General features: G+C 35.6%; 1 protein-coding gene across 2 annotated transcripts in view; it reads right to left on the bottom strand.

Annotated features, from left to right (window-relative positions):
- Positions 1-22,891, bottom strand: part of FAP (fibroblast activation protein alpha) — a 71,124-nt gene extending 48,233 nt beyond the window's left edge. For both annotated transcript variants that reach the window (XM_060152769.1, XM_060152768.1), the window contains exons 1-6: positions 22,758-22,891; positions 22,341-22,425; positions 6,727-6,825; positions 5,670-5,764; positions 4,674-4,748; positions 3,050-3,102 (exon numbers count right to left, since the gene is read on the bottom strand). In XM_060152769.1, coding sequence (XP_060008752.1) covers positions 3,050-3,102; positions 4,674-4,748; positions 5,670-5,764; positions 6,727-6,825; positions 22,341-22,425; positions 22,758-22,763 — 413 coding nt within the window. In that variant the 5' untranslated portion in view covers positions 22,764-22,891. The remainder of the gene's footprint in view (positions 1-3,049; positions 3,103-4,673; positions 4,749-5,669; positions 5,765-6,726; positions 6,826-22,340; positions 22,426-22,757) is intronic.
- Positions 22,892-23,348: the final 457 nt, after the last annotated feature.

The following is a 23,348-nucleotide window of genomic DNA, read 5'->3' as shown; positions in this document are numbered from 1 at the left end:
AGAAATTACCTAATGGAACCCCCCTCATCTTATAGAAAATAAACTTGAGGTTAGAGAAATGATATGACTTTTTAAACATCATATCACTAGCTCTTGGAAGACCCCTCATTAAACTCAAGCCTTTTAACCCTCAGGACTGTAAAATGTGTACACACCAGGCTGAGATGGTTGCTGAAGCCTTCCAGCTCTGAAATTCTATAATTGTGCTGAAGTTTAATATGTACTCTTCCACATTTTCATTCACAACCGCCATCTCTGTGAATGCATATGCATTTCAAATTTTTGAAAATAAGATGCCATTTGACAATCTCCCCAGGGATCTGACTTGAAATCAGAAAAGGAAAGGAACATCTGATCTCAAGCTAAACTGAAAAAACAGATCATATACTGGGCAGTATGCCTTAAGCTTGAAAGTCCTCCACTCCACCCATGGGAAAATTTCAAATATATTATTGACCAAAAATCTCACTTTGATGCTTAGAGTCGCCCTGCAAATATTCAATTGACTGACTTGCACTGTGGAGTTTCTACAGTTCTTCAGCAAGAATGTGTTCAGAGTTTTATAAGTGTTAAAGAGTTGTAGGATGCTGTGCTTAAGTTTTGACTATTATCTTCTTGAAGACTGTATGAATAGTTTCATCAAGAATGCTTTTGTGGAGATGCAAAACAAGACCTGCCTCCAAAGTATAATGTGAAGAGCTTGAAGGAAGACTCCTTGTCTGCCCCCTCCAAAAAAAATCTCTCCAACCTGGACCTAAACATATGCTTGATATTTCTACTTTTCCCATTCTTTTAAATTTTGGACACCTGTGAAGATGTGCAGCACACGTCACCTTGATTTAACTTATTAGGTCATGAAGTACGAGGCCTAGCGACAAATGAGGGAACATGGCACTAGACAGATCAGCTTTGACTGGAGAAAGAGTGATGTCCCCGGAGGAAGGAGACTATTGGTGCTGCAGTGGGAATCCTGATTGCTGGAGGGCAGTTTATGAGCACCAGGCCCCTGGGAAGTCTGGAACAGATCAACATACGAGGGCACAGGCAAAAGAACGTCCCAGAAGAGAAGACATTCATCCCTCGTTTACAATTCTCTCTCAAACCAGTGTCCATGTTACCTTTGACATTGTAACACTGCCTTAGGTTTCCATATACCATGGAATCATCTATGCAAGCATGCAGACAGCACCAAGCTGAAAATCTCAGTGCATAGTTTCTTCATGGCAGGCGGGTCACCACAGCTGCCATTGTCTGTGTTTTACAGTATGAGAGAAAGTGGAGGAGCGTGCTTTACAAAGGCTGTCATCTCCTCCGTAATCCTTCCCTTGCTTGAAATCAGAACTATCTTCATTTTCTCTATGGTAGATTTTTTATAAACCTTTTGGAGGCACATAGAAGACTTGGAATGAGTGATATTCCGTCTTGCCTTGAATCTCAACAAATTTGTCATTCTTCACTCCTTAAATTATGGTATATTTACCTGACAAAAAACCAATCTGGCAAATTAGATGGTTGTGCAAGAAAAAAACAAACAAAATAGTGGTTTGATTAAATTCACTGCACAAAAGCTAAATATTTAAAATGATTCTAGGCCATAAAGCTTATACAAACCATGATTGAAATATTAGTATTGTCATCTTCTTTTGGAGTGCTGTTTAATTTGGTGAACCTCAACATAGGTAGGACGTGGAGAATTTCAAAATGATTAAAAGAAAAACAAGGAAATTCTACTGAAAGAGTAAGGTTTCCACTTCACTAGTCTAAAGGTTTCTTGAGAATAGGGTTGGTGCCTCAAGCTCATTTGTGTCTCCCCACATATGCTTTTCACATAGTAAGTGCTCAATAAACACTTCTTGAATTTGGTAACAATGTGGATACAGAGAAAAAGACTCAGAGTGCATTAGATGGATTTAGAGTCTACGTTACATTGCAGTTCCTATTTCTTGATTTGACAGTTTAAGAAGATCAGAGTTATTCTTTTCTGGACATTTAAAAGAAGTAGAAACATAAAGTTCAAAAAAATTTTTGTGTTCTTACTAGACAAAAGGGGAAATAGACCGTAAGATTTTTCAGTGCCTCTTCAAGCCATACAATTATTTTCACTTTTATATAACAGCAAATAGGATATCACATTAAGATGAGTAATTTAACCAATTCATTGTCCGTACTTAGAAAGATTTTTCTAAAGTGCAAATCTGATCATGTCATTTCCCATCTAAAACCGTTCAGTGATTCCCTATTGTCATCAGAATGAGATCTAAACTATTCTTAATGGTTTCCTCATTATTATTTGGTCCATGATTTCTGGCCTCAACTCCTTCCTAAACTTACACCACCTCCTACTAGTAAGCATGCCTCCAATTTCTACTCAAATGACCTACTTTTGAGTTTCCCCAACATTCCGTGCTTTCATTTCCTTTTGGGCCTTTACATGTTGTTCTTTCTGCCAGGAATTCTCTCCCTCAGTCCTTTGCCTACCTATTCATTCATTTAATTTTTTTTCTTTTAAGCTGTAAATATTTCAAATAATTAAACATAAAGATAAAAAAATAATATAATAGATGACAATTTAACATCTAAATTTAAAAGATATTAACATTTTACATTTTAAAAAACAATTCGTTTAAAATCAATTAAATTTAAATTTAATGCTGCATCTCCCTCCCTTCTGCTTCCTTCCAGTGAAGGAGCCCCCTCTCCCCAACATTTTGTATCATTCCCATGCATTTTTGGTACTTTTATAAATATGTGTACTTTTATAAATTATATATTTATAATTTGGTGTTCAAAAGTAGGAAAAGTAAAACTATAGAGCGTATAAAAATGTAAGATACTAGTCAAATAAAAAGAGGTGACTATTCCAAAGGAGTATTTCTTTGAATTTCTTAAGTTGTATAGGTATACATATATTGTAAAGAAGTAAGAAATTAAGACCAGAAACAAGAGTCTTAACCTCTTAACCTCAGTCTTAACCTCAAATCAGAGTCTGGAGTGAAAAAGTCTCTATATGAGACTTAAGTAGTGTTAATAAAAAGACATGAAGTTTTACCCATTTGTAAGGTGGTAGATGTGATACGTTGCTGTGTAAGAGTATCTCCAAAGCTGTCAGGAAGAAGAGGCAAAGACAAATCATGATTCTTAAAAAGCTCAGGTCAATAACGTATAATCATAGGTCACTCAATTCAAGGTTCAGAATTATAAAAGGACTATTTTCACAAAGCACTAGGAAAGACATGTTTCAATTCTAAATGAGTCTCATTTAAAGAGTTTTACTGTGGACTTTTGTGCTGTTCATCCAAATTCCAGAACTAATCTCAGCAGTGATTCAACCCTCACTCCATAAAAAGCATATCCAAAGACATTTCTTAACATAAAAAGCATTTCTCTGACACACTCTACCCTACAAAATGTTCCCCTTATGCTTTACCTTGATTGAAGTAAAACCACTATAATTTCCAAGTCCCATAAAGATTACCCTGCACCTGGGTAATTATTATGATAATAACCCTTTAAAATTGGGTGAAGAGAAGTTATTCAACATATAGTTTTGTTGCAAAATGCTTGCTTTTCTTTGAGCATAGTTTTTTAAAATAGTAGAGACTGAAAAAATAAATAAGAGATATATAGCGTATAATTCCTCCAGAAAAAAAAACTGCTCGGTTCTCATTAAGTTTATTTGTGCTGTGGTTAGTGAATAAAGCAAGTATTATTCTGGATTTTGTTTCCTAAAGGGCTTTCAAACTTTTGGCAAGGAAGCTCCAGTGGATTGAAACATATCTTTCTGAAGATTGCAGGTCACCAAGACCTGGTCCACTGGAAAATAATCAGCTGTCTGAACAATGGGGGAGGGGCAAGCTTGACTTTTCATTCTGTGTATTAAGGGAGTTTTGCATCTCAAGTAGAATATGAAAAATGGCAGTTAAAACAAAAGGCTCTTGATCTAAGAGTAACTATTAGAAGTTGAATTTGATAGTAAATTCTTCTTTCCTTTTACCAGCATAAGCAGAAAAAATAAGGTGATTATCTTCCATCCACAACTTCATTCAGGAGGGGGAAATTAAGTAAGGCCTAATAGTCCAGCTATGTGGGATTCTCCTACACTAGGCTTTCGAAGACACAGATTTAAACCCCTGGTCTACCAGGGTTAATTTATTTATATATATATATATATATATATATATATATATAAATATAAATATACTGACTGTGGAGAAAAGGGAACCATCTTGCACTGTTGGTGGGCATGTAAATTGAAACAGCCACTATGGAGAACAGTATGGGGGTTCCTTAAAAAGCAAGTGAATTAAATAAGGTATATCTTGATTTTTCCATTTTCAATAATAATAAATATCAACAAGGTTAAAATATGTGAGAATTGACTAATGATTCATGATACCAAATAACTTTTTTCTGATGAATATCAGTGCCCCCAAAATAAGTTTTTCCCTTAAGATGAAAGTAGTTTCTACTACTTGATGATAACCAGACAAGAATGCCAAATTCTGAACGATTTGTATATGTTTCTGTTATGCTTTGGGGGCTCAGCTAGAATTGCATCTATTTCTTGAATATTTAGAGATAAAGATAGACTCTTGCTTCCTCTTACTTTTATAAACCAATCTGTGAGCTAGTAGGAGATACAATCAGATAAACCCAAATTAAATAGTCAATACCTTTGAATAATCACTTTCTAGATATGCAAATTGCCGATCAGGTGATAAACCATAATTTGAAGCATTCACACTTTTCTGAAATTATGAAGAAGTTGATTAGAATACAGAAAAAATAACAGCCATATAGATTTGTAGTTCTAAAAGAATATTATATCATCGATATACTCCAACATATACATTCAAAGCAATTTTTTTAAAGTTTAAGTAGTACCTACTGTATACAAAGAAATTTACTACACATTAGGGGATGAGGATGTGATAAATAAGATATACTTTCTGATTTCAAGAAGCTTATAGTAGTAAACTTCTAAATAAATAACATTACAATTTAGAAAATTTTATAAAAGAGATATAACATTGCAAAAGTGTTAAACAGGAAGTGATTGAATGCAAATGATAAGATGGTTTGTTGCACAGAGGAGAAATAGCTGAGCTTGACTCTAAAAGATTACTAGGCTCTTGGAGGTAGAGAAAGTAGGAGGTCTGAGAGTCCAGGAGGACAGAATAACATGTTCCTATGTATCATAGGACCAGTCACTGAGCCTTTATTAGGTACTATCCTAAGCACTTTCAAATGATACTTCATTTAATTCTTATACTAACCCAAAGAGGTATTATTATTCCTACTTTACAGAGGAAGAACCTGAGGCATGATGAGGATGGAATAATGTGGAATCTTACCCAAGGCTCCATAACTAGTAAATGACAGAGCCAGGATTTGAACCTCAGTTTGCCTGACTACAAGAACTGAGTTTGTACATTTTATCTCATAGGATACCTGTTCCACAGAGGAAGGAAAATGCTAGGTGATTTGAGCGGGCAAGGGCAATAATCTAGTGTGACTAGAAGAGAGAATGGGAGGATAACTGTGGTGGGGGATGGAGCTGAGAAGGCAGGTTGGGTCCAGATCAGGTGCTCAGTTGTTTGGACTCTGTTCTTTGGTCAGTGAAGAGCTGACAGAGGTTTTTGAGGAGGAAGATAATGGAGGATACATACCATGGTGGTATTACTCAAAATAGTATATGATTCTCCTGTTTCAATATTATAAAATACTATATTATTATCTGTAGATTGATGAAGATATTCTTGTCCTTTAAACAAGAAGGAAAACAAAACTTGAAATGATCTCCCTTAACAGGAAATACATTTATAACAAAGAGAAACCTCTCTTATTTCACATACTGACTTTCTTTTTCCTCTCTGTCTGGTACATATTGCCTTGTCAAATTTAAAATATGATAGTAAGTTGATGGTGGAAGGGAGGAAAGGGTTGTTTTTCTACATTACACAAAAATGCCATATTTACTAGTAGGAGCCTTATTCTAACCAGTTCAGGGTGCTTAGGAGTAAATTTGGACTTTTTCTGTGTTACAAAGAGAATAAACCAGTTTAAAATTGTATGTTTCTTCTGCAATAAAAAAATATATATTCCATTTAGGCTGTGTTTGACTTAGTTAAAAACCTATTTTATATGGTTATTATTTTCTAAAGAGAAAATGAAAATATTCTATTGTGTTTAGTGGCACTTTAGATATAAATTATATATAATATAAACAATTTAGTTGCTCTTACCGCTTGTTTGATTAGACTCTTTTGACAACATACTATTTTGAAAAACTATATGTAAATATCAATTTTATGGACCTTAAAGGATTTGTCTTCAAGTTAGGATTTGTTCATTTCTCAGATTATCTAGGTTAACAATGGAATTTTTCTTTTGGTAAAATTCTCATGACCTCTTCTAAATAGGTGCTTATTTCCCATTCTGAAAAGCTCTATCATATGATCAGTTTTTTCTAACAGTGCACTCTCAGATTTTACTGTTCTGCTAAAGCTACTACTGTATTGGCCTCATTACTATTGGACAAACCCTGTCTAAATAGTTCTGTGAAAAAATGTTTTGTTGGCCACTTGACTTATCTAAATAATTGCTGTTTTTATCCATTTCAACTAAGATGGCTTATGTTACCATAGAGAATTGTTGACAATAAAAATAAAAACCAAAAATCATACATTTAAAGAAAAACAAAAGGTAAAGAAATAATTCACTTACCTGAAATCCAGTTTGGAAAAAATGTTTTATAAGAAAATGTCCCATTTAAAATATCCTTCAGTGTGAGTGCTCTTGTTGTCCTTCCTTCAGAGTTATGAACTTTGGGGGAGGAGGAAACATATTATTACTTAAAAGAAGATGAATAAATCAAATGTCTCTCATCTGTTATTCCTCATATAATGAAAAGATCTGCCATTGCTAAATCCTTGTTTAACTCTTGTCTTAATAGCTCTGAGTAGTATTTCCTTTTTGATAGACAAGCTAATGAGGCTTAGAGAAGTAGTCTGACTGCCTGGAAAGGAACACTGGTGGGAAAATTTGAGGAGTGTGACGGGGACCACACTGAGAAGCAGGGATATTATTCTTCAGACAGTGAAGAATTTTCAGAGGTTTTTAAGAAGAAAGATGAGATGAGGTTCCGATAACTCTAGGTCTTACAAAGCTGGGATTGCAGACCATGCAGGTTTCACTAAAAACTTTGCCTTTTAAGCAGTTCATTGTAGTTCCTCACATATGCTTGCCTTGGATTTTTACTGATTTATCAGTGATATATTTTAGCATCCCAGTTGATCAGATGACATCATCCAGAATCCTTACCTTCAGACATCTCAAGAGAGGCATTAATGAAGGTAGATAATTTCTTATCCTGGCTAGGGGTTTTTATAAAGAGAAAATGGACCAGAAGAAAAGAAAACCACATCATCTATACAAATGATCTTGGAAATTCCAAGAGTAGAGGTTTTCCATATAAAAACTAACCTAAAGTAGCTCACAAACCAATTTCTCCTGTATTTGAGCCCTCCAAAACAAATTTATGTTTCAAACGTGATTTCCATTATCAGAACAAATTCATTATAGAGCCCTGAAACAGTCAGATATACCAGAAACTGTGGCAACCAACTTCCAAACCTTCTTCAATCCATATTCCTGTTCTCCATCCCTCCCACCTTACCCCTTCTCCAGGCCATCACTTACAGAATCAAAACTTAGAAAAGTGTCCTATACCTTGAATAGCATATATGAATCTGGTATTTGTTCATGTAAAAATAAAACTGTCAAAGATGAGCTATACATTTATATCTTCCTGCTAAACTCTTCCACAGCTTTCTATGACTCTTAAGATAAAGACCAAAAATGTTAGTCTGGACTATAGGCCCTAGCTGGTCTGGAATGGTCTACCTCTCCAGCCCCTTCTTGTCCCACTCTCACTACTTTGTAGACTCCAAACATGCTGGGCTTTCTGTTTCTCAAATACTGATTTCTTTATCCAGGGCTACTGAACCTCTTCCCACCCTCTCCCTTCTCCTTATAACTTCTCTTCAGCCTTTAGTGCTTAATGTAAGTGCCACTTTCTCTGGAAAGCCCTTCCTGATCCCCTGGTTTAGGTCTGGTTCCCTTCTTATATATTACCATAGGCCAGGTTCCCTATTTTAGAACATTTGTCTTCGTTTGTAATCTTGTATGTATTTGAGTGATTATTTTATTCATATTTCTTCACCTCCCACTGTATTCTCAAAACAGTCACCATAGGCCAGAGACCATGTCTAAGTTTTGCTCACCGCCACATCCCTAGTTTCTAGCACATAATAGGCATTTAATAAATACTTGTTGAATGAATGAATTCATGAAATGAAGGATTGATGGGTGGATGGATGAGATTTGTGCCCTCTTCTTTACAGAATGGTTCTACTACTAATTTCCTATATGACTTAAGTAAGTTAATCTCTGGCATCACAGCTTGCTCATCTATAATATAAAGGACTGGACTAGAAAATGCTGATAATACCTTCCAATTTTACCACATTAGGTTTTGAAATTTGAGACACAACATGCTCTGTTAACCTTATAGTCACATAAATGTACTGCCATGTGACAAGGTCAAACTGACCAACTGGATAATAGCATCTTCTGCAGTTTTAACTGATTCACACTGATGTATGTATGCTCCATACTTTTGATTAGGACCATGAGTTATTTTCTCAATTTACTAAAACTTATCCTGTAGCTATAAGAACATAAGTGGCTGATGAACCCCTAAGCAACCAGGCACTAAATACTTAATAACATTAGATTATTCTAATAATCATCTTTGTACAGGTTCTTTGCATCCTAAGTAAGGTTGTACATGCCATACAATTATTCATAATGAAAGTGCTTCTATTTAGTTAAATGGTCTTGTGCAAAATTCATACCACTGATTTTATAATTCCCATTCTATGAATAAAATACTACCATTTTACTGCAACAGCATTAGTATAATTGCTAAGTATTTTAATTCAATTTTATTTAACTCTCTTAAGAGCAAATTGTAATCTGTTTCTAATATAGTCAAGGGGAAATTCTAACACTATTTACAATGGAAATTATTTTCCTTTTGAGATATATTTAATTTGTGTCCTCACAACCCTGATGAAAAAATAGATGAAAAAAATTTTAATTTAGAGAATTCCTGTATTGTGAATACCAAAAAACTAGGTAATTTTTTTTCTTTAAACTTTTTTCAATATTAATTCAATAAATGAATATAGTCTTGGTGATATCTTTTTTTGTCTAGCATAAATAATGGTTTGATTATGGATAATGACTTATATAATAGATTTTCCTATTTAAGTATCCTTGCATATAATTTTCCTTACTTGCAATTATGTTTAATTGAGAAATTCTTAGCTATAATTAATCTTCATTTTTATAGAAGGTTAAATTAAGTGAGCTAATTCAAATGAAACGTTTAGCTCTATGCTTGGCAGTCAATAAATGTTAGCTTTTGTTATTGTCATAGCTTATCAGTAGTCTTCAAATAAATATATATTTTTTTGAACAAATATTTTTGATCATTGTTTCTCAAACTAATTTGACCACTGGGATTTTTTTTTTTAATATCTACTAAAATCACAGTATGGGAAATGCAGTTTCAGATTAAGCTATTAGTATATGTAATTAAGATTAACTTTTATTCTAATATAATGGAATTCATCAGTTATACTTAGAACATCTTGGTCATCCTAGGGTTCAATAAGTGAAATAGTCCAATTATGATCATAAATAGGGTTAGTACTAATATCCCACATATGAATAAATAAAATTTATAAAAAAACAAGAGTTTCAAATTATTTAAAAAATTCCTACTCATTTTCCTTTTTCAACATTAATGATCATGCTGATCCTTATCAGATTTCCCAAAAAGATTTCAAGGGTTAGTTATTTACTCTTTTTAACCTCTAATTTAGATTATCCTCAGAAGTTACATGAGATTATATTTCATATTACTTCCCAGTTAGTCATTTATTTCAAATGGGTGCATAGTAGCTATAAATACCAATGATCTATATAGAGAACTTAACATATGTCATATTATAACTCAATATCTATAAAGCAGTTTAAATATATATTAATTGTACTACTAATTACTGTCATGATAATAAGCCCCACCAGCGCCAATGAAGTGATAAGGGAATATACAGAACACATCCAGAGGAGCCAGCTGTGTTTATGCGGAAATAGGCTTGTGGCACAGATTTGGGATAGGTGATTACTCCTAACCTCACATGGGCTCAGAAGGTGTGATTATCCTGGCATCAGGCTGGGCTCAGAGTGATACCAAATCAAATGGGGAGAATTTAAATTAGGCATTCTTTTCTTCCTGCTGAAAATGACCACATGTTCATAAATGCAATAGAGTAATGTATCTGCTCTAAGACAATGCTTTAGGTCACATATTAAGAGTTATAAGACATGTACTTAGAATTTCCAATCCAAGTTCTGGTTCTTTGTACCAGCTAGGACAGTGCTCGGCATACAGTGGAAGCATGATAAATATTTGTTGAATGAAAAAATAAATCAACTGGACAGATTTTATTTTAGTTTGTTTTCAGTAATTCTCCCCCGAAGATACACCTGCCCTTACTCTTTATCCTCCTGTCCATGTTGTAAATTTCATGTATAATTCTACCTGGACATGCCATCCTTTAAATATGTATCAAAATTTTGTCCTTCGAGTTAGCTGGAGTGCTTGTTTGAAAAGCAAGTTTCCCAGTCCTTATCTCAAATCTACTGATTCAGAATCTCTGGGGATAAGGCCCTGATTTTCAGTTTTTACCAAGCCCCACAGGTGATTCTTCTGCAAAGAATCCAAATTTAGTGATTTCACTGAATCTATTGTACTTGGTTCAATGTTCTCCTGTGCCTGTCGGTGGAATTGCTCCTTGCTTATAAACCCCTGGTAGGTGGATGGGTCTGGCCTGCGTAGCAAATCACACTTCATGGACAGACTCCCCACAGCTAATGCTAATCATGGCTTTCAAGGAATGTTAACGGTCGCCTGTAATGTTTATGTCCCTATTCAGTCCTCTTGCTCATTGTCCAGATGGACTCTTCCTTAGGTACATTCCCTCCACTGATCCTTGAGCAGTGGAGAAAGGGCAAAGGGAGTGATTCTGCCCCAGATTAGATTTAAACAAGATAACAGGGAAAGCACTGGTAGGGGAAGGGGTCATTGTTTTCTAGTGTTTTGAATGTGTGTATGTGTGTGTGTGTTTCTGTGTAAGTCAGTATAAAATGCATCTCTATGGCATCAATCACACTAAACAAGTTCTAGTCACCTGAAAAATATTCCACTAATAATTACTGAATGAATACGTGAATTTTCATGCCTTTTTCCAAATAATGTTTTAATGTTGAATTATGATCTTTTGATTATTTTGGAAGTTTAGTTTTGGCATCTATAATTTTTAAACTCTAAGTAGCTGAGCAGAAGTAGAAAAGAATTCTGAGAGCATATCTCTCTTCTATACATAACTGACACCACTTAACACTTAATTCTTGATAGAGCCCCTATAGTCAATTTGGCCCATCTTTAGCACAGTTATTTATACACTGCAAAACACTCCAATTTACTATAGTTTAATTATTTGCGTTTTCAACTTTTTAAAGCACAGCTGGAAATTATTTCAATTATGAATCCAAGAAATGACAATTCACAGAAATGATTCCCAAGTAAATAATGATTCACTGTTCTCCTAATTCTTTCTTAAAACTTTGTATTTATTCTTTATTAGGGTTCTATTTCTATTTCTGCCATTTAATTTTCTAGTGCTAAAAAATTACAAATAAGTATCAGAACAGAGACATCTGATGTCAGCTCTAATATTCATCATAAATTAAATGAGAAAATATGGTTTATTAAGTTAGCACACGAATGGCTGGTAGGTCTTTTTGTTCTCACTTTCATACTTGTTTTGGAACTGATGCTTATGAGGCCACTCCAATGAAAGTGACGTGGGCTCCCAGGCACACTGCACCTGTCTCTCTGCTGCCTCTGCAAAGATGTTGTCCTCAGATAGGCAATGTCTCCAGCCATTGCATCAACTCATGTTTGTTTTTGGAGTGAGCACCACAGGGGCAAATGTTGGAGATATTTGGTTGGGAAATAAACTATTTAAAACTAATATTATATTTGGGCAAAGACTGACAACTTTGAAAAACATGGAAGTGAGGTAGCTTTAGACCAGTAATAAGTGTTATAATTTACTAAGTTCTAATAAGTACCAAGCACTCTGCATGCGTGGTCCTGTGAAACACTCACAGCAACTCTCTAAGTATTATTATTAACACCATTTTACAGATTAGGAAATGGAAATTAGAGAGTTAAAGTAACTTGCCTAATACATAACAGAGCTGGGGTTTAAATCCAGCTCCATCTAATTTTAGAGACTGGACACTTTACCACTACCTTTTGATTTAAAGTGAAAGCATACGTGTGATATAACAAGACAAAACAAACACAAAAATAAGGTCAAGAACCAAGGAACACACAAGGGGGGTTGAATAATTATACCTCAAAATGAACATTAGGAGAAAATGAGACCATTTGAGTTTTGTCAAAGCAAAGAGTTCGCTATAAGCTTTCAATGTCTCACTGAAGAATGTAGTAGCTCTCACTTCTGAAAGAATTTCCCATGGTTCTTTCTACAGGTAGCACTGATCAACATATGTTATTCAAAGTTATTGTCAGGTTTAAGTTCATTTTGTGTGTTATGTTATTGTTGTGCTATGTTAATTAGGGCTATTTTTTTCGTGATCTCTGAAGCAGTAAAGGTCATAGGGTATGGTCAACATAATGCACAAGAACATGGTGGTAAATGCCAAATATTTTGGTGACCCTGAAGATGAAAATAAACCTCGTCTATATCTGAAGGCCCACTCAGTCTGCTTTGCCAGCTCATCTTCCTATAATCTCTGCTTTAAGTTGTGGTGTGGCTTATATTCGTTTTACTTGGGACCTCAGAAAGAGTCACCTTCCTCAACCATTTAATTCTCCCAGGGTTTCTATCACATCTTCTTAGCTGGCTCACACCCACCCCCACTGCCACCCCTCACCCCTCACTGGATTCCTTCTCTGAGATCCAGACGATATATTAAACTTCCTCTTTAACACCTCCACCTGCATATCTCACAGGCACTTCAAAATCAGTATGTCTAATAGGTAACTAATGAGAACCTACTGTATAGCACAGGGAATTCTACTCAGTGCTCTGTGGTGACCTAAATGGAAGGAAATCTGAAAAAGAGTGGATAGATGTATATGTATAACTGATTCACTTTGCTGAACAGCAAAACTAACACAACATTGTAAAGCAACTGTACTCCGATAAAAATTAATTTTAAAAAATCAGTATGTCTAAAGCTAAGAAAAAAGGAATTCCATGCTGTCCCTCCAGATTTCTGCAAGTCAATGCAACTGTCGTCCATGTAGTTCCTCAATTCAAATACTTGGGAGTTATTCTTAAGCTCACTCTTCTTTTACTGCTTTTGTCCAGCACCCAGGTTTGACAATTCTATCTCCAAAATCTCTCTCAACTCCCTGCACTTCTACTGAACCTCCAAGGCCAAGCCATTTCTCACTAGGCAGGCTGTAATGGATACCTATTTGCTACACCTGTAATTTCATTCCTAGTATTTCATTGTGGTTTTGATTTACATTTTCCTAATGACTAATAATGTTGAGTCTCTTTTCATGAGCTTATTGGTCACTTTTATATCTTTTGGGAGGTAAATGTCTATCCTTTGTCTATTTTTTGAATTTGGTTATTTGCCTTTTATTATTGATTTGTAAGAGTTTTTAAAAAATATATTCTGGATGCAAGTTGCATATCAGATGTATGTATGTGCAAACATTTCCCCCCCATTTTGTGGGTAGTCTTTTCACTTCCTTGATGATAGCTTTTGCAACCAAAGTGTTAAATTTCAAAGAAGTCCAATTTATGTACTTTTTCCTTTGTTGCTTGTGCATTGGGTCGTATCTAAGAAACCACTGCCTAATCCAAGGACAAGAAGATTTATCCCTAGGTTTTGTTTTTAAGTGTTTTATAGTTTTAGCTCTTACATATACGTCTTTGATCCATTTTGAGTTAACTTTTATGTATGGTGTGTGTGAGGAAGTGGGTCCAACATTTTTTACATGTTGATATCCAGTTGTCCAATTGTTGAAAAGACTTTCTCCATTAAATTGCTATGGCATCCTTATTGAAAATCAATTAACCATAAATGTAAGGCTTTTACACTTATTTCTGGGCTCTCAGTTCTATTTGATTGATCTATGTGTCTATCTTTTTTTTTTAATTTATTTATTTTTGGCTGCGTTGGGTTTTTGTTGCTACGCTCAGACTTTCTCTAGTTGCGGTGAGTGGGGGCTTCTCTTGTTGCAGAGCACAGGCTCTAGGCGCATGCGTTTCAGTAGTTGTGATACGTGAGCTCAGTAGTTGTGGCTCGCGGGCTCTGGAGCTCAGGCTCAGTAGTTGTGGCGCACGGGCTTAGCTGCTCCATGGCATGTGGGATCTTCCCAGACCAGGGCTCAAACCTGTGTTCCCTTCACTGGCAGGTGGATTCTTAACCACTGCGCCACCAGGGAAGTCCCTATATGTCTATCCTTATGCCAGTATCACATGGTCTTGATTATGTAAGCTTTGTAGTAAGTTTTGAAATAAGGAAGTGTGATTCCTCCAACTTTGTTCTTCATTTTCAATATAGCTATTATGGATCGCTTGCATTTCCATATGAATTTTGGAATCAGCTTGTCAATTTCTGCAAAAGAAAAAGTCATCTGGGATTTGGATAGGGATTGCATTTAATGTGCAGATAAATTTGGGGAGTATTGCCATCTTAAACATATTGTTTTCTGATCTATAAATATAGGATCTCTTTCCATTTATTTACATATTTTTTGTATTGTTTATTGGTAATATATAGAAATCCAAATGATTTTTTATATATTGGTCTTGTGTTTTGCAAATTTTCTCAACTTGTTTATTAGTCCCAATATTTTTTGGTGAATTCCTTAGGATTTTCTATAAACAATGTCATCTGCAAATAGAGATAGTTTTACTTTTTCCTTTCCAGTCTGGATACTTTTTATTTCTTTTCCTTATCTAATTGCCCTGGTTACAACCACCAATAAAATATTAAACACAAGTAAGAGCAGACATGCTGTCTTGCTCTTGATCTTAGGGGAAGAGCACTGAATCTTTCACCCGTGTGCTGTTAGCTGTGAGGTTTTTGTGGATGCCCTTTATCAGATAGAGGAAATTCCTCCTATTTCTAGTCTGCTGAGTGTTTTTACAATGAGAGGCTGCTGTGTTTTGTTAAATACTTTTGCTGTGTCTATTGAAATGACCATGTCATTTTTATCCTTTTTTCTATTAATATAGCTTATTATAGTAATTGATTTTTGGATATTAAACCTTGCATTCTTGGGATAAATCTCACTTGGTCTTGGTGAATAGTCCTTTTTATACATTGCTGGATTTGACTTGCTAGTATTATGTTTAGTGTTTTTCCATTTATATTCATAATAAATATTGGTCTGTAACTACTATTGGTCTGTAACTTCTTTTCTTGTAATGTTTTTGAATATTTTTTGTATCACAGCAATACTGGCCTTACAGCGTGAGTTGAGACGTGTTCTCCTTTATTTTTTGGAAGAGTTTGTGAAGGATCGGTAATAATTCTTAAAAAGTTCGGTAGAGTTTACCAGTGAAGCCAGCTGGGCTTGGGGTTTTCTTTGCAGGAAGTTAAAAATCACTAAATCAACTTCTTCAGTTGTTATAGTTCTATTCAGGTTTTCTATTTATTCTTGAGTGAATTGTGGTAGTTTGTATCTTTCTAGAAATTTGTTCTTTTCTTCTAAGTTATCTGACTTTTTGACAGTCTTTCTATCCTGTTCCTTTAAGGAGTCCTATCATATCAGTTTTTCTACCGAGTATAAAAACCATAATCAGTTTGAAAAAATTTAATTTAGATACTAAGCAACCCTATTTTTTTATTATTAACAGGAATAAAGGTTAATAAAGATTGTAAATGATTCTGTTTTTACTACATAATTTTGGTTAATTCACAAGGATACTAAAATGAAAAATAAATTCTTTGCTCTATATATAATAACCAATAAGTAAGTAAAAGACTGATTAGTATTGATTATCCCATTGAAATATTATTTTAATTTATGCCTAACATGTTGCTAGATTTTAAGGCTCAGTTTGACTGTCTCTGGTTCTTAAGAACCTTTAGCCTTGATTCCACCTCCCCTATTTGAACTTTAGAACATGTTTTTCTCAAGGACTATATGTGACTAGATATTCTTGTGTAAGTTGTAACAATTCGCTTTGGAAATCAGAGACAGGTAAACTCCTCTGCATAATAGGAGTCATCCAAAGACTTGGATTATTTTCTAAATTATTTAGAATTTGACAAAACTCAAAGAATTTTCCAAGATTCGTCTTCTGTGATTTTAAAATCCAAGTGCAAAGTAGAGAAATATAATCTGCAAGGTTGATGTGTTTACACTCAACTCAAAAGCTCTGTTATGTCCATGAACTTTCTGAAACTTTTCCTCAGCACTTTAGACTTCCCCATATTTCCTCCAAAAGAACAGTGAATAAATAAGCTTAAAACTCTTAAGATATTTGAGGGAATCTGTTTCACAGTTCTGAATGTTGATACTGGGAAATTTTTAAGCCTTAAAAACATATTCACATCTCCTTTGATGATAATTTGGTCTCACAAATATCTTATTTTATAAAAAGTGGTTGTTGAGGTTATAATAGTAGTAATAGTAACAATAATGATAATAGTAACAATGGTTTTCTGCCCAAAATATAGACATTCTAAATGATATTTATTCTTATAAAATATTGATTTATATTCTGTCTAAATCATCTGTGACTTCAGATATATTCTGAAATAAATTATATAAGGTATTACTTACCTAAGTAAGCAATCACTATAAATTTTACATATGTGTGTACAGTCGTAAGTACATATGTATATATGTATTTTCCTGTGTTCATTTGTTTACATAATTTTGGCCTCACAGCTATCACTTTCCTTTTGATTCCTTGAACTTCCCAAATATACTTTCCTGCTTCAGAGCCTTTGTATCTGCTTTTCCCTCTGCATTGAGGGTCTAGACCCCAGCTTGCGTCCTTCCGTCCTTAAGGTCTTGGCTCAAATATAATCTCAGAGAAGCCTTCCTTGACCACTTCTGTTATGAACTGAATTGTGTCCCCCCAAAATACATAAATTGAAACTCTAACCCTCAATGGAACTGTATTTGTAGATAAATCCTTTAACAAGGTAATTAAGATTATGTAAGACCATAATGGTGGAGCCCTAATCTGATAGAACTGGTGGTGCCCTTATTGGAAGAGGAAGAGACACCAGGAGTGCACATGCACAGAGGAAAAGCCATATGAGGACAAAACAAGAAGGCAGCCATCTACAAGCCAAGGAGAGAAGCCTCCAGAAAAACTAAACCTGACTATACCTTGATCATGGACTTCCAGCCTCCAGAACTGTGAGAATATAAATTTCTGTTGTTTAAGCCACCCAGTCTGTGATATTTTGTCATGGCAGCCCTAGATGTCTAACACAGCCTCCACTCCAGTTGCTTTCTGTAGCACTTTTACGAATTTGAAATACTCTATTAATTCACTTATTTACTTGTTTATTATCAGATTGTCCTTTCCTAAGGCCAGAGACCTTGTCATTCATGCCTTACACCTGTGCTTAGTAGTTAGAAGGTGCTCAATAAATAATTCGTTGAACAAATAACCAAAGTATCCAGGAGCACAGTGGACTGGGTATTGTGGATAATGGATAACTATGGATGCTAATCTCTGTTTTTTCCTATTCAGTAGATTGCTATTTTCAATCTCAGGAAGAATACTGCAGCTTCTTCAGTCCAAAGGTTAAAAATCCAAGTGTTTATAGGAGTCAAGCAGATGTTGTAAGTGAATATGGTACCTTGTGTAAATAAAATAGAAAATATTTTCTATTTTCTATTGGGGTACGTAGCAAACTGGAGAATTCACTGTCAATCTAAAGACAACTGCTTCTCAGTCAACTATTACCTTGGGCCCAATGTTGCCAGATCTAATATTTAAAAAGAAGCCAAAAATGTACATTTCTATGTGAAATCTTCTGATTTTAAAAAGTTGACAACTAATACAAACTTGTATAAAACACTGCAGGCCAAAACCACCACCACCACCAACAACAACAATAAAAGAAAAAGTGTGCAAAGGTAGACAGGAGGACTTCAGGGAGGTCTGAGGCTAGGCTAATGATGGTTCTCCTTTCACAGCAGATACTAGAGGTCCTCCCTGCCCAGGAGAACCTGGATTTCTCCACACTACATAATCTCCCTCTTCTTTCTCTCTCACTCAGTCTTATTCTGCATCCTCACCCACCTCAGCTTCCTTTATCATATCTCTTCCTTTTTTCAATCTTGCTTTTGCCTCAGAGCTGCCAATGTCCTTTATGAGGGCCTTGCACACAAAATTTCTGAAAAAATATTTGTTTTTGATCCAAGGAGGTGGGGGATAGGAACAGGGATGCTGCCCAGGGATAAGTACTCCCTACTCTCAGACTTAAGAAGAGCATTATTGAAATCACACAGAAGGTCTAGTTGCCATCTTTGTGTGCTATGATGGAGAACACAATAAAATGGTAGCTACCATTTATTAAGCTGCTACAAAATGTTAGAAATCTTAGAAAAAATACTTAGTGTTTATTGAGTGTTTGCTTATCACCATGTAGGGAACTCTATGCTTGACAGAAATCAAGAAAAGTGCAGATAGCTCCCACAATTCCTTTCGCAAAGGTCCAGGAATTCAGAAACTATTAATCATGAAGCAAGGCCATACAGAATTTACTTGCAAAATTCTGTAGCTTCTGTTACTTTCCAATTCTAGCTTTTTGTGTGTTTGGTTTTTGTCTTGTCACCTCTGTATATCTCTTGAAACAAAAAGTTCTGTATTTATCCTTGGGGTTGGCGAAAACGAGGAAAAGGCGAGGAGCTTAGTTTCCACTCTTGGTTTGGTTGCATCTTTACACAGGAAGAGGAGTGATGCTTGGGAAGAAGAATCTCAAGAGAAAAAATAGAGACAGGAGAAAAGAAAGGGAATCGGTTGAAGGAGTAGGCTGAGGCCAAGGAGGACGGCCTGGGTCTAAGGGGTGGAAACTCATATGTGTTTCCCATTCAGTGAAAATAAAAAAAGGAAAACTTGGCAGTCCCCAAAAAAGTTGTCTGTTATTTTTATGATTATGTGAGTGAGCTAAACGAATCTTTCTCATTTCACCATTCCGTTGCCCTATTTGTTCCTAAAATCCTGCCTGATTCCTCCAAAGCTCTTTTAATCCTGAGATTGGTGTTCCTGGGACCTGCTCCCTCCTTGGAAAAGCCCCTCTCTCTTCTTCTTTCACTTACACTCAGTGGTTTAAGTGAGCCAGTGGTCTAAGTGAACTCCTGATCTCATATTCGTGGTGACAACTGAGCATCCAGACTGGGTGCTTACCGTGCTTTCAGAGGAAAGTCTAAATAGCAGTATCTTTGTTTCCCCAACTAGCACAATGATGGGCAGGTGGAACTCAATTCATTGAGCGGGACTAACTAGTGGGACTTCATTTGTTATTATATAAATAAATGAATGAGTGTTTCATAATGGGGTCCTTAAGTTTCTTAAAGGAAGACTCTTCTTAATGCTGGTGCATAAATCCTGGGTTAGGAATACGAGGGCGCTTAAGGCAAATGTGAGGTAATCGGATTTCTGATGAAGTGTGAAAAGAAGGCTAAAGAGAAGCTTGTTTGGCTCTGAATTTTCCATTCTTCCTTCCCCTTTCTCCTTCCCTTCTCCTGCCTTGCCACCTCAGATCCTCCCTCACCAGCCGCTGGGCAGATGTGAGACTGAGAACTGGACCTGAAGTTCCACACTGGGGATGGCTGAGGAGCAGGGTGTGAGGAGAAAAGAGGGAAGTCATCAGGGCACACTTCACATCAGGGCTGCCTGGACCACTGACTCAAGGCAAGAAGAGTCTCAACCCCGGTCCTGCTCAGGAAAGTAGATAAATGAACTGTCCCCTGTACAATTTACTTAACATTCTGACAAGTTCTGACATTCTGATAAGTTCTTCAGCAAACTTAAAATAGAAAAAGAATGGTATTATGGAAAAAAATAGTTCTCAGTTTTTTTATGATTTTCTGTTGCTGAAAGAGTACTAAAATTTCATCTGGGACTTCCCTGGCGGTGCAGTGGTTAAGAATCCGCCTGCCAATTCAGGGGACACGGGTTCGAGCCCTGGTCCGGAAAGATCCCACATACCGTGGAGCAACTAAGCCCATGCACCACAACTACTGAGCCTGCATGCCACAACTACCGAGCCCACATGCCAAAACTACTGAAGCCTGTGCGCCTAGAGCCCGTGCTCTGCAACAAGAGAAACCACCGCAATGAGAAGCCTGTGCACCGCAACGAAGAGTAGCCCCCGCTCACCAAAACTAGAGAAAGCCCACGCGCAGTGAAGAAAATAAATAATGCAGCCCAAAATAAATAAATAAATAAAATATTAAATTACTTCCAAAAAACTTATAATAAATAAATAAATAAAATTTCATCTGAAGCTTAAACTGATTATTTCACTCTATCTGAAAATTACTTTGCTCTGAGAATCTCCTGTTGGTTGAAACAGAAAATTAGCTTATAAAGAACATAGGACTTTTATAATATATGTAGATTATAACATATATCTATGTTAAACTTGGGGAGAGGGTAAGGATTGGGATTATATATAATTAGACAAATATCTATGAATGTGTATAGTTATATACTATAACTGTAGTATATTTCTTATTAGAAATTATGACTCTATAATTCCAAAGTGCAAATGCAACCCATCCTTGCCTGTAGACAAGGTGCAGGCTTACCATAAAATCCACACACTTTTGTTCTCAGAACATTTGTTTCTGATGGAGCAAAGTGTCCATTTCAAGGATTGGGGAGTTTTCTTTAAAATTCAGGAACTAATTTTGAATGTATTAACATCCAAAGGGCCAATGGGAACTAATTTACTACCTGACAATTGCTGGTGTGAGGAAAATATGGCCCCCAAACGAGGAAAGACACCGGTCTGAAAATAATTTTAACTTGAAAAAATATAAAAAATGTGAACCCAGGCTAGCTCAACAGCCTCAGAATAATCTTGTGCTAGCAGAGAGGAATGAGGACTGAAAATCAACACTGAAGATACAGGAACATTGCCTTCGTTTTATTGGTTAACCTCTTCATTTTGTAATTCTGTGAAAATCCCATGAGCATTTTGAATTTTTCAAAATATTTTTCTATATTTCATTTTTTAAAGCAACAAATCATTCAGGACTCATACTTTCTTTAGCTAAAGGCTTGTCATTGATCTTCCTTTACTGTCAGTTAGCTTTTAACCAAAGATATTTTCCACTTTAGCTATCATAAGATTTTAATATTTGCTGATACAAACTTTTTTCCTTTCCCTGGACCCCAAGGCAGAAGACCTGTTATTATTGTACATTTTTCCTGTTTAGAACTTGAGCTTCTTTTCAGAGTTTCATAAAAATCTATTTCTCTAATATCACTGAAATATTTACAGACAGGGTCTTAATTTAAATCCAAACTAGCCCCCAACATCAGTCTCCCAAGTTTTAGCAAAGTGAGATCAATCTTAATCTAAGCTTTTCTAAAAAGGATAAATTTATAACTAAACATAACGCTTGCTTAATAATATTTAGTCTTCTAACTTGATTTTCTTGGCTACTGCATCTAGAACAACAATTTCACTTTTTCTATGCAGCTATTCTCGAGATCTCTATTCTTGACTGCCTCCCTAAATTTTTGGAAAGACTCATAATAAAAATTTCCATAGGTTCTGTTTTAACTTTTCCATTCTTACTCATCTTTACTTTCCATGAGGCAATCCAATAACGAAAGCAATGTTAGTTAAAAATATTGTCTCTAAAGGCCTGTCAAAGCTTGGAATTTAGCACATACTTTGCAGAGATGTAGGGGTGATATAGAAGAGCACTCAGGTTTTTCTATTGCTGAAATAATGCTGGAAACCTCTTCCTACCCATGCCTTAAATTCCTCAGTATTTCTGGTTGCTCAACAACATATCTGGGAGCTTATAAGTCTTCTTAGAAATAACAGATTTACTTTGGAAAATAAGCACTTAGGAAATGTTCGCTTGTGACCAAGCACTAGTGCATTTTCCGAAGTATTCTAGGCAGACAGAGCAAATTAGAGAAAATTCTTACCTCTTGAAGGACGTAAGACAATGCACATCACCAATAAGGCAAGCACAGCAGAAGTGGCAACTCCAAGTACAATTTTTAACCATGTCTACATAAAATAAAGAAAATTAGACATATAAATGGTTTCTGCTAAATAGTAGAATTGGCAAGCTTTTGTTTACACCTAAATCCTCTTTATCCCTCCCCATAAAGCTTTTGATTGTCTTCCACTGATCTGGCTATAATTGCTGGAATTCTTCCAGCTCTGCAAGGAGAAATGTTTCTACAGTATATTTAGAACAAATTTCCCAATCCCAACCCACTCCAGGAAGTACATACTTATGTACAAATCCTCACCTTCTAAACGATAGAAAACTCTGATTGCGCTCAATTCAGCCAGCCCCCATGCTTTAGCAAGTATCTGAGGCTGCATATACTAACCTTCATTTTTTCCAGATGTTTTTGAAAGTTAGCTAATTCTGACTTCAGAGCGTGGGTCACCGGATCTGTGAAAACCGTTGAAAGAAGTAAGTCTGTCTTCGTAGTTGGAAGCCGAAGCTAGGGCAAGGGTTTTTTTTTTCTTTCCACAGACTTTTGAATACCGTGCCAAATTTCAAAAGATTTCTGTAAAATCAGAAACAGATTTTGGGGGCGTTCTTGGCCTTGAAATGAACTGTGAGTGGCTCAAGGGAGGTTTTATAGCATTCTCATCCTTGTAAATTCTACACCAACATCTGCTTACGTTGCCACACAGAAGTTTTTTTTTTAATTATTTTTTACAAGTTTAGGTTTCTGTTTCATTTTCTTCTAGAAATCACTTACAGATCACATTGGCAAGTCATTGGGTTTTGGATAACCTTTCTATCTGCAACCAAAAGAAGAATTTAAAATAATATAAAGTCCAGGTGTGTACAGTACACATATATCTCATTTTTAGCAGAGGGAGAAAATTAAAGTCACATAAGATTTTGTGAGAAAGACACCACATTACTGCAATTTCTTTTCTTCCTCTGGGAGATTATGAGGTACTGC

Source organism: Lagenorhynchus albirostris, chromosome 6 (genome assembly GCF_949774975.1).
Source record: "Lagenorhynchus albirostris chromosome 6, mLagAlb1.1, whole genome shotgun sequence".
Classification (NCBI taxonomy): domain Eukaryota; kingdom Metazoa; phylum Chordata; class Mammalia; order Artiodactyla; family Delphinidae; genus Lagenorhynchus; species Lagenorhynchus albirostris.
Note: the sequence above shows the minus strand (reverse complement) of the source record. Positions and strands in the feature narration are given on the sequence as shown.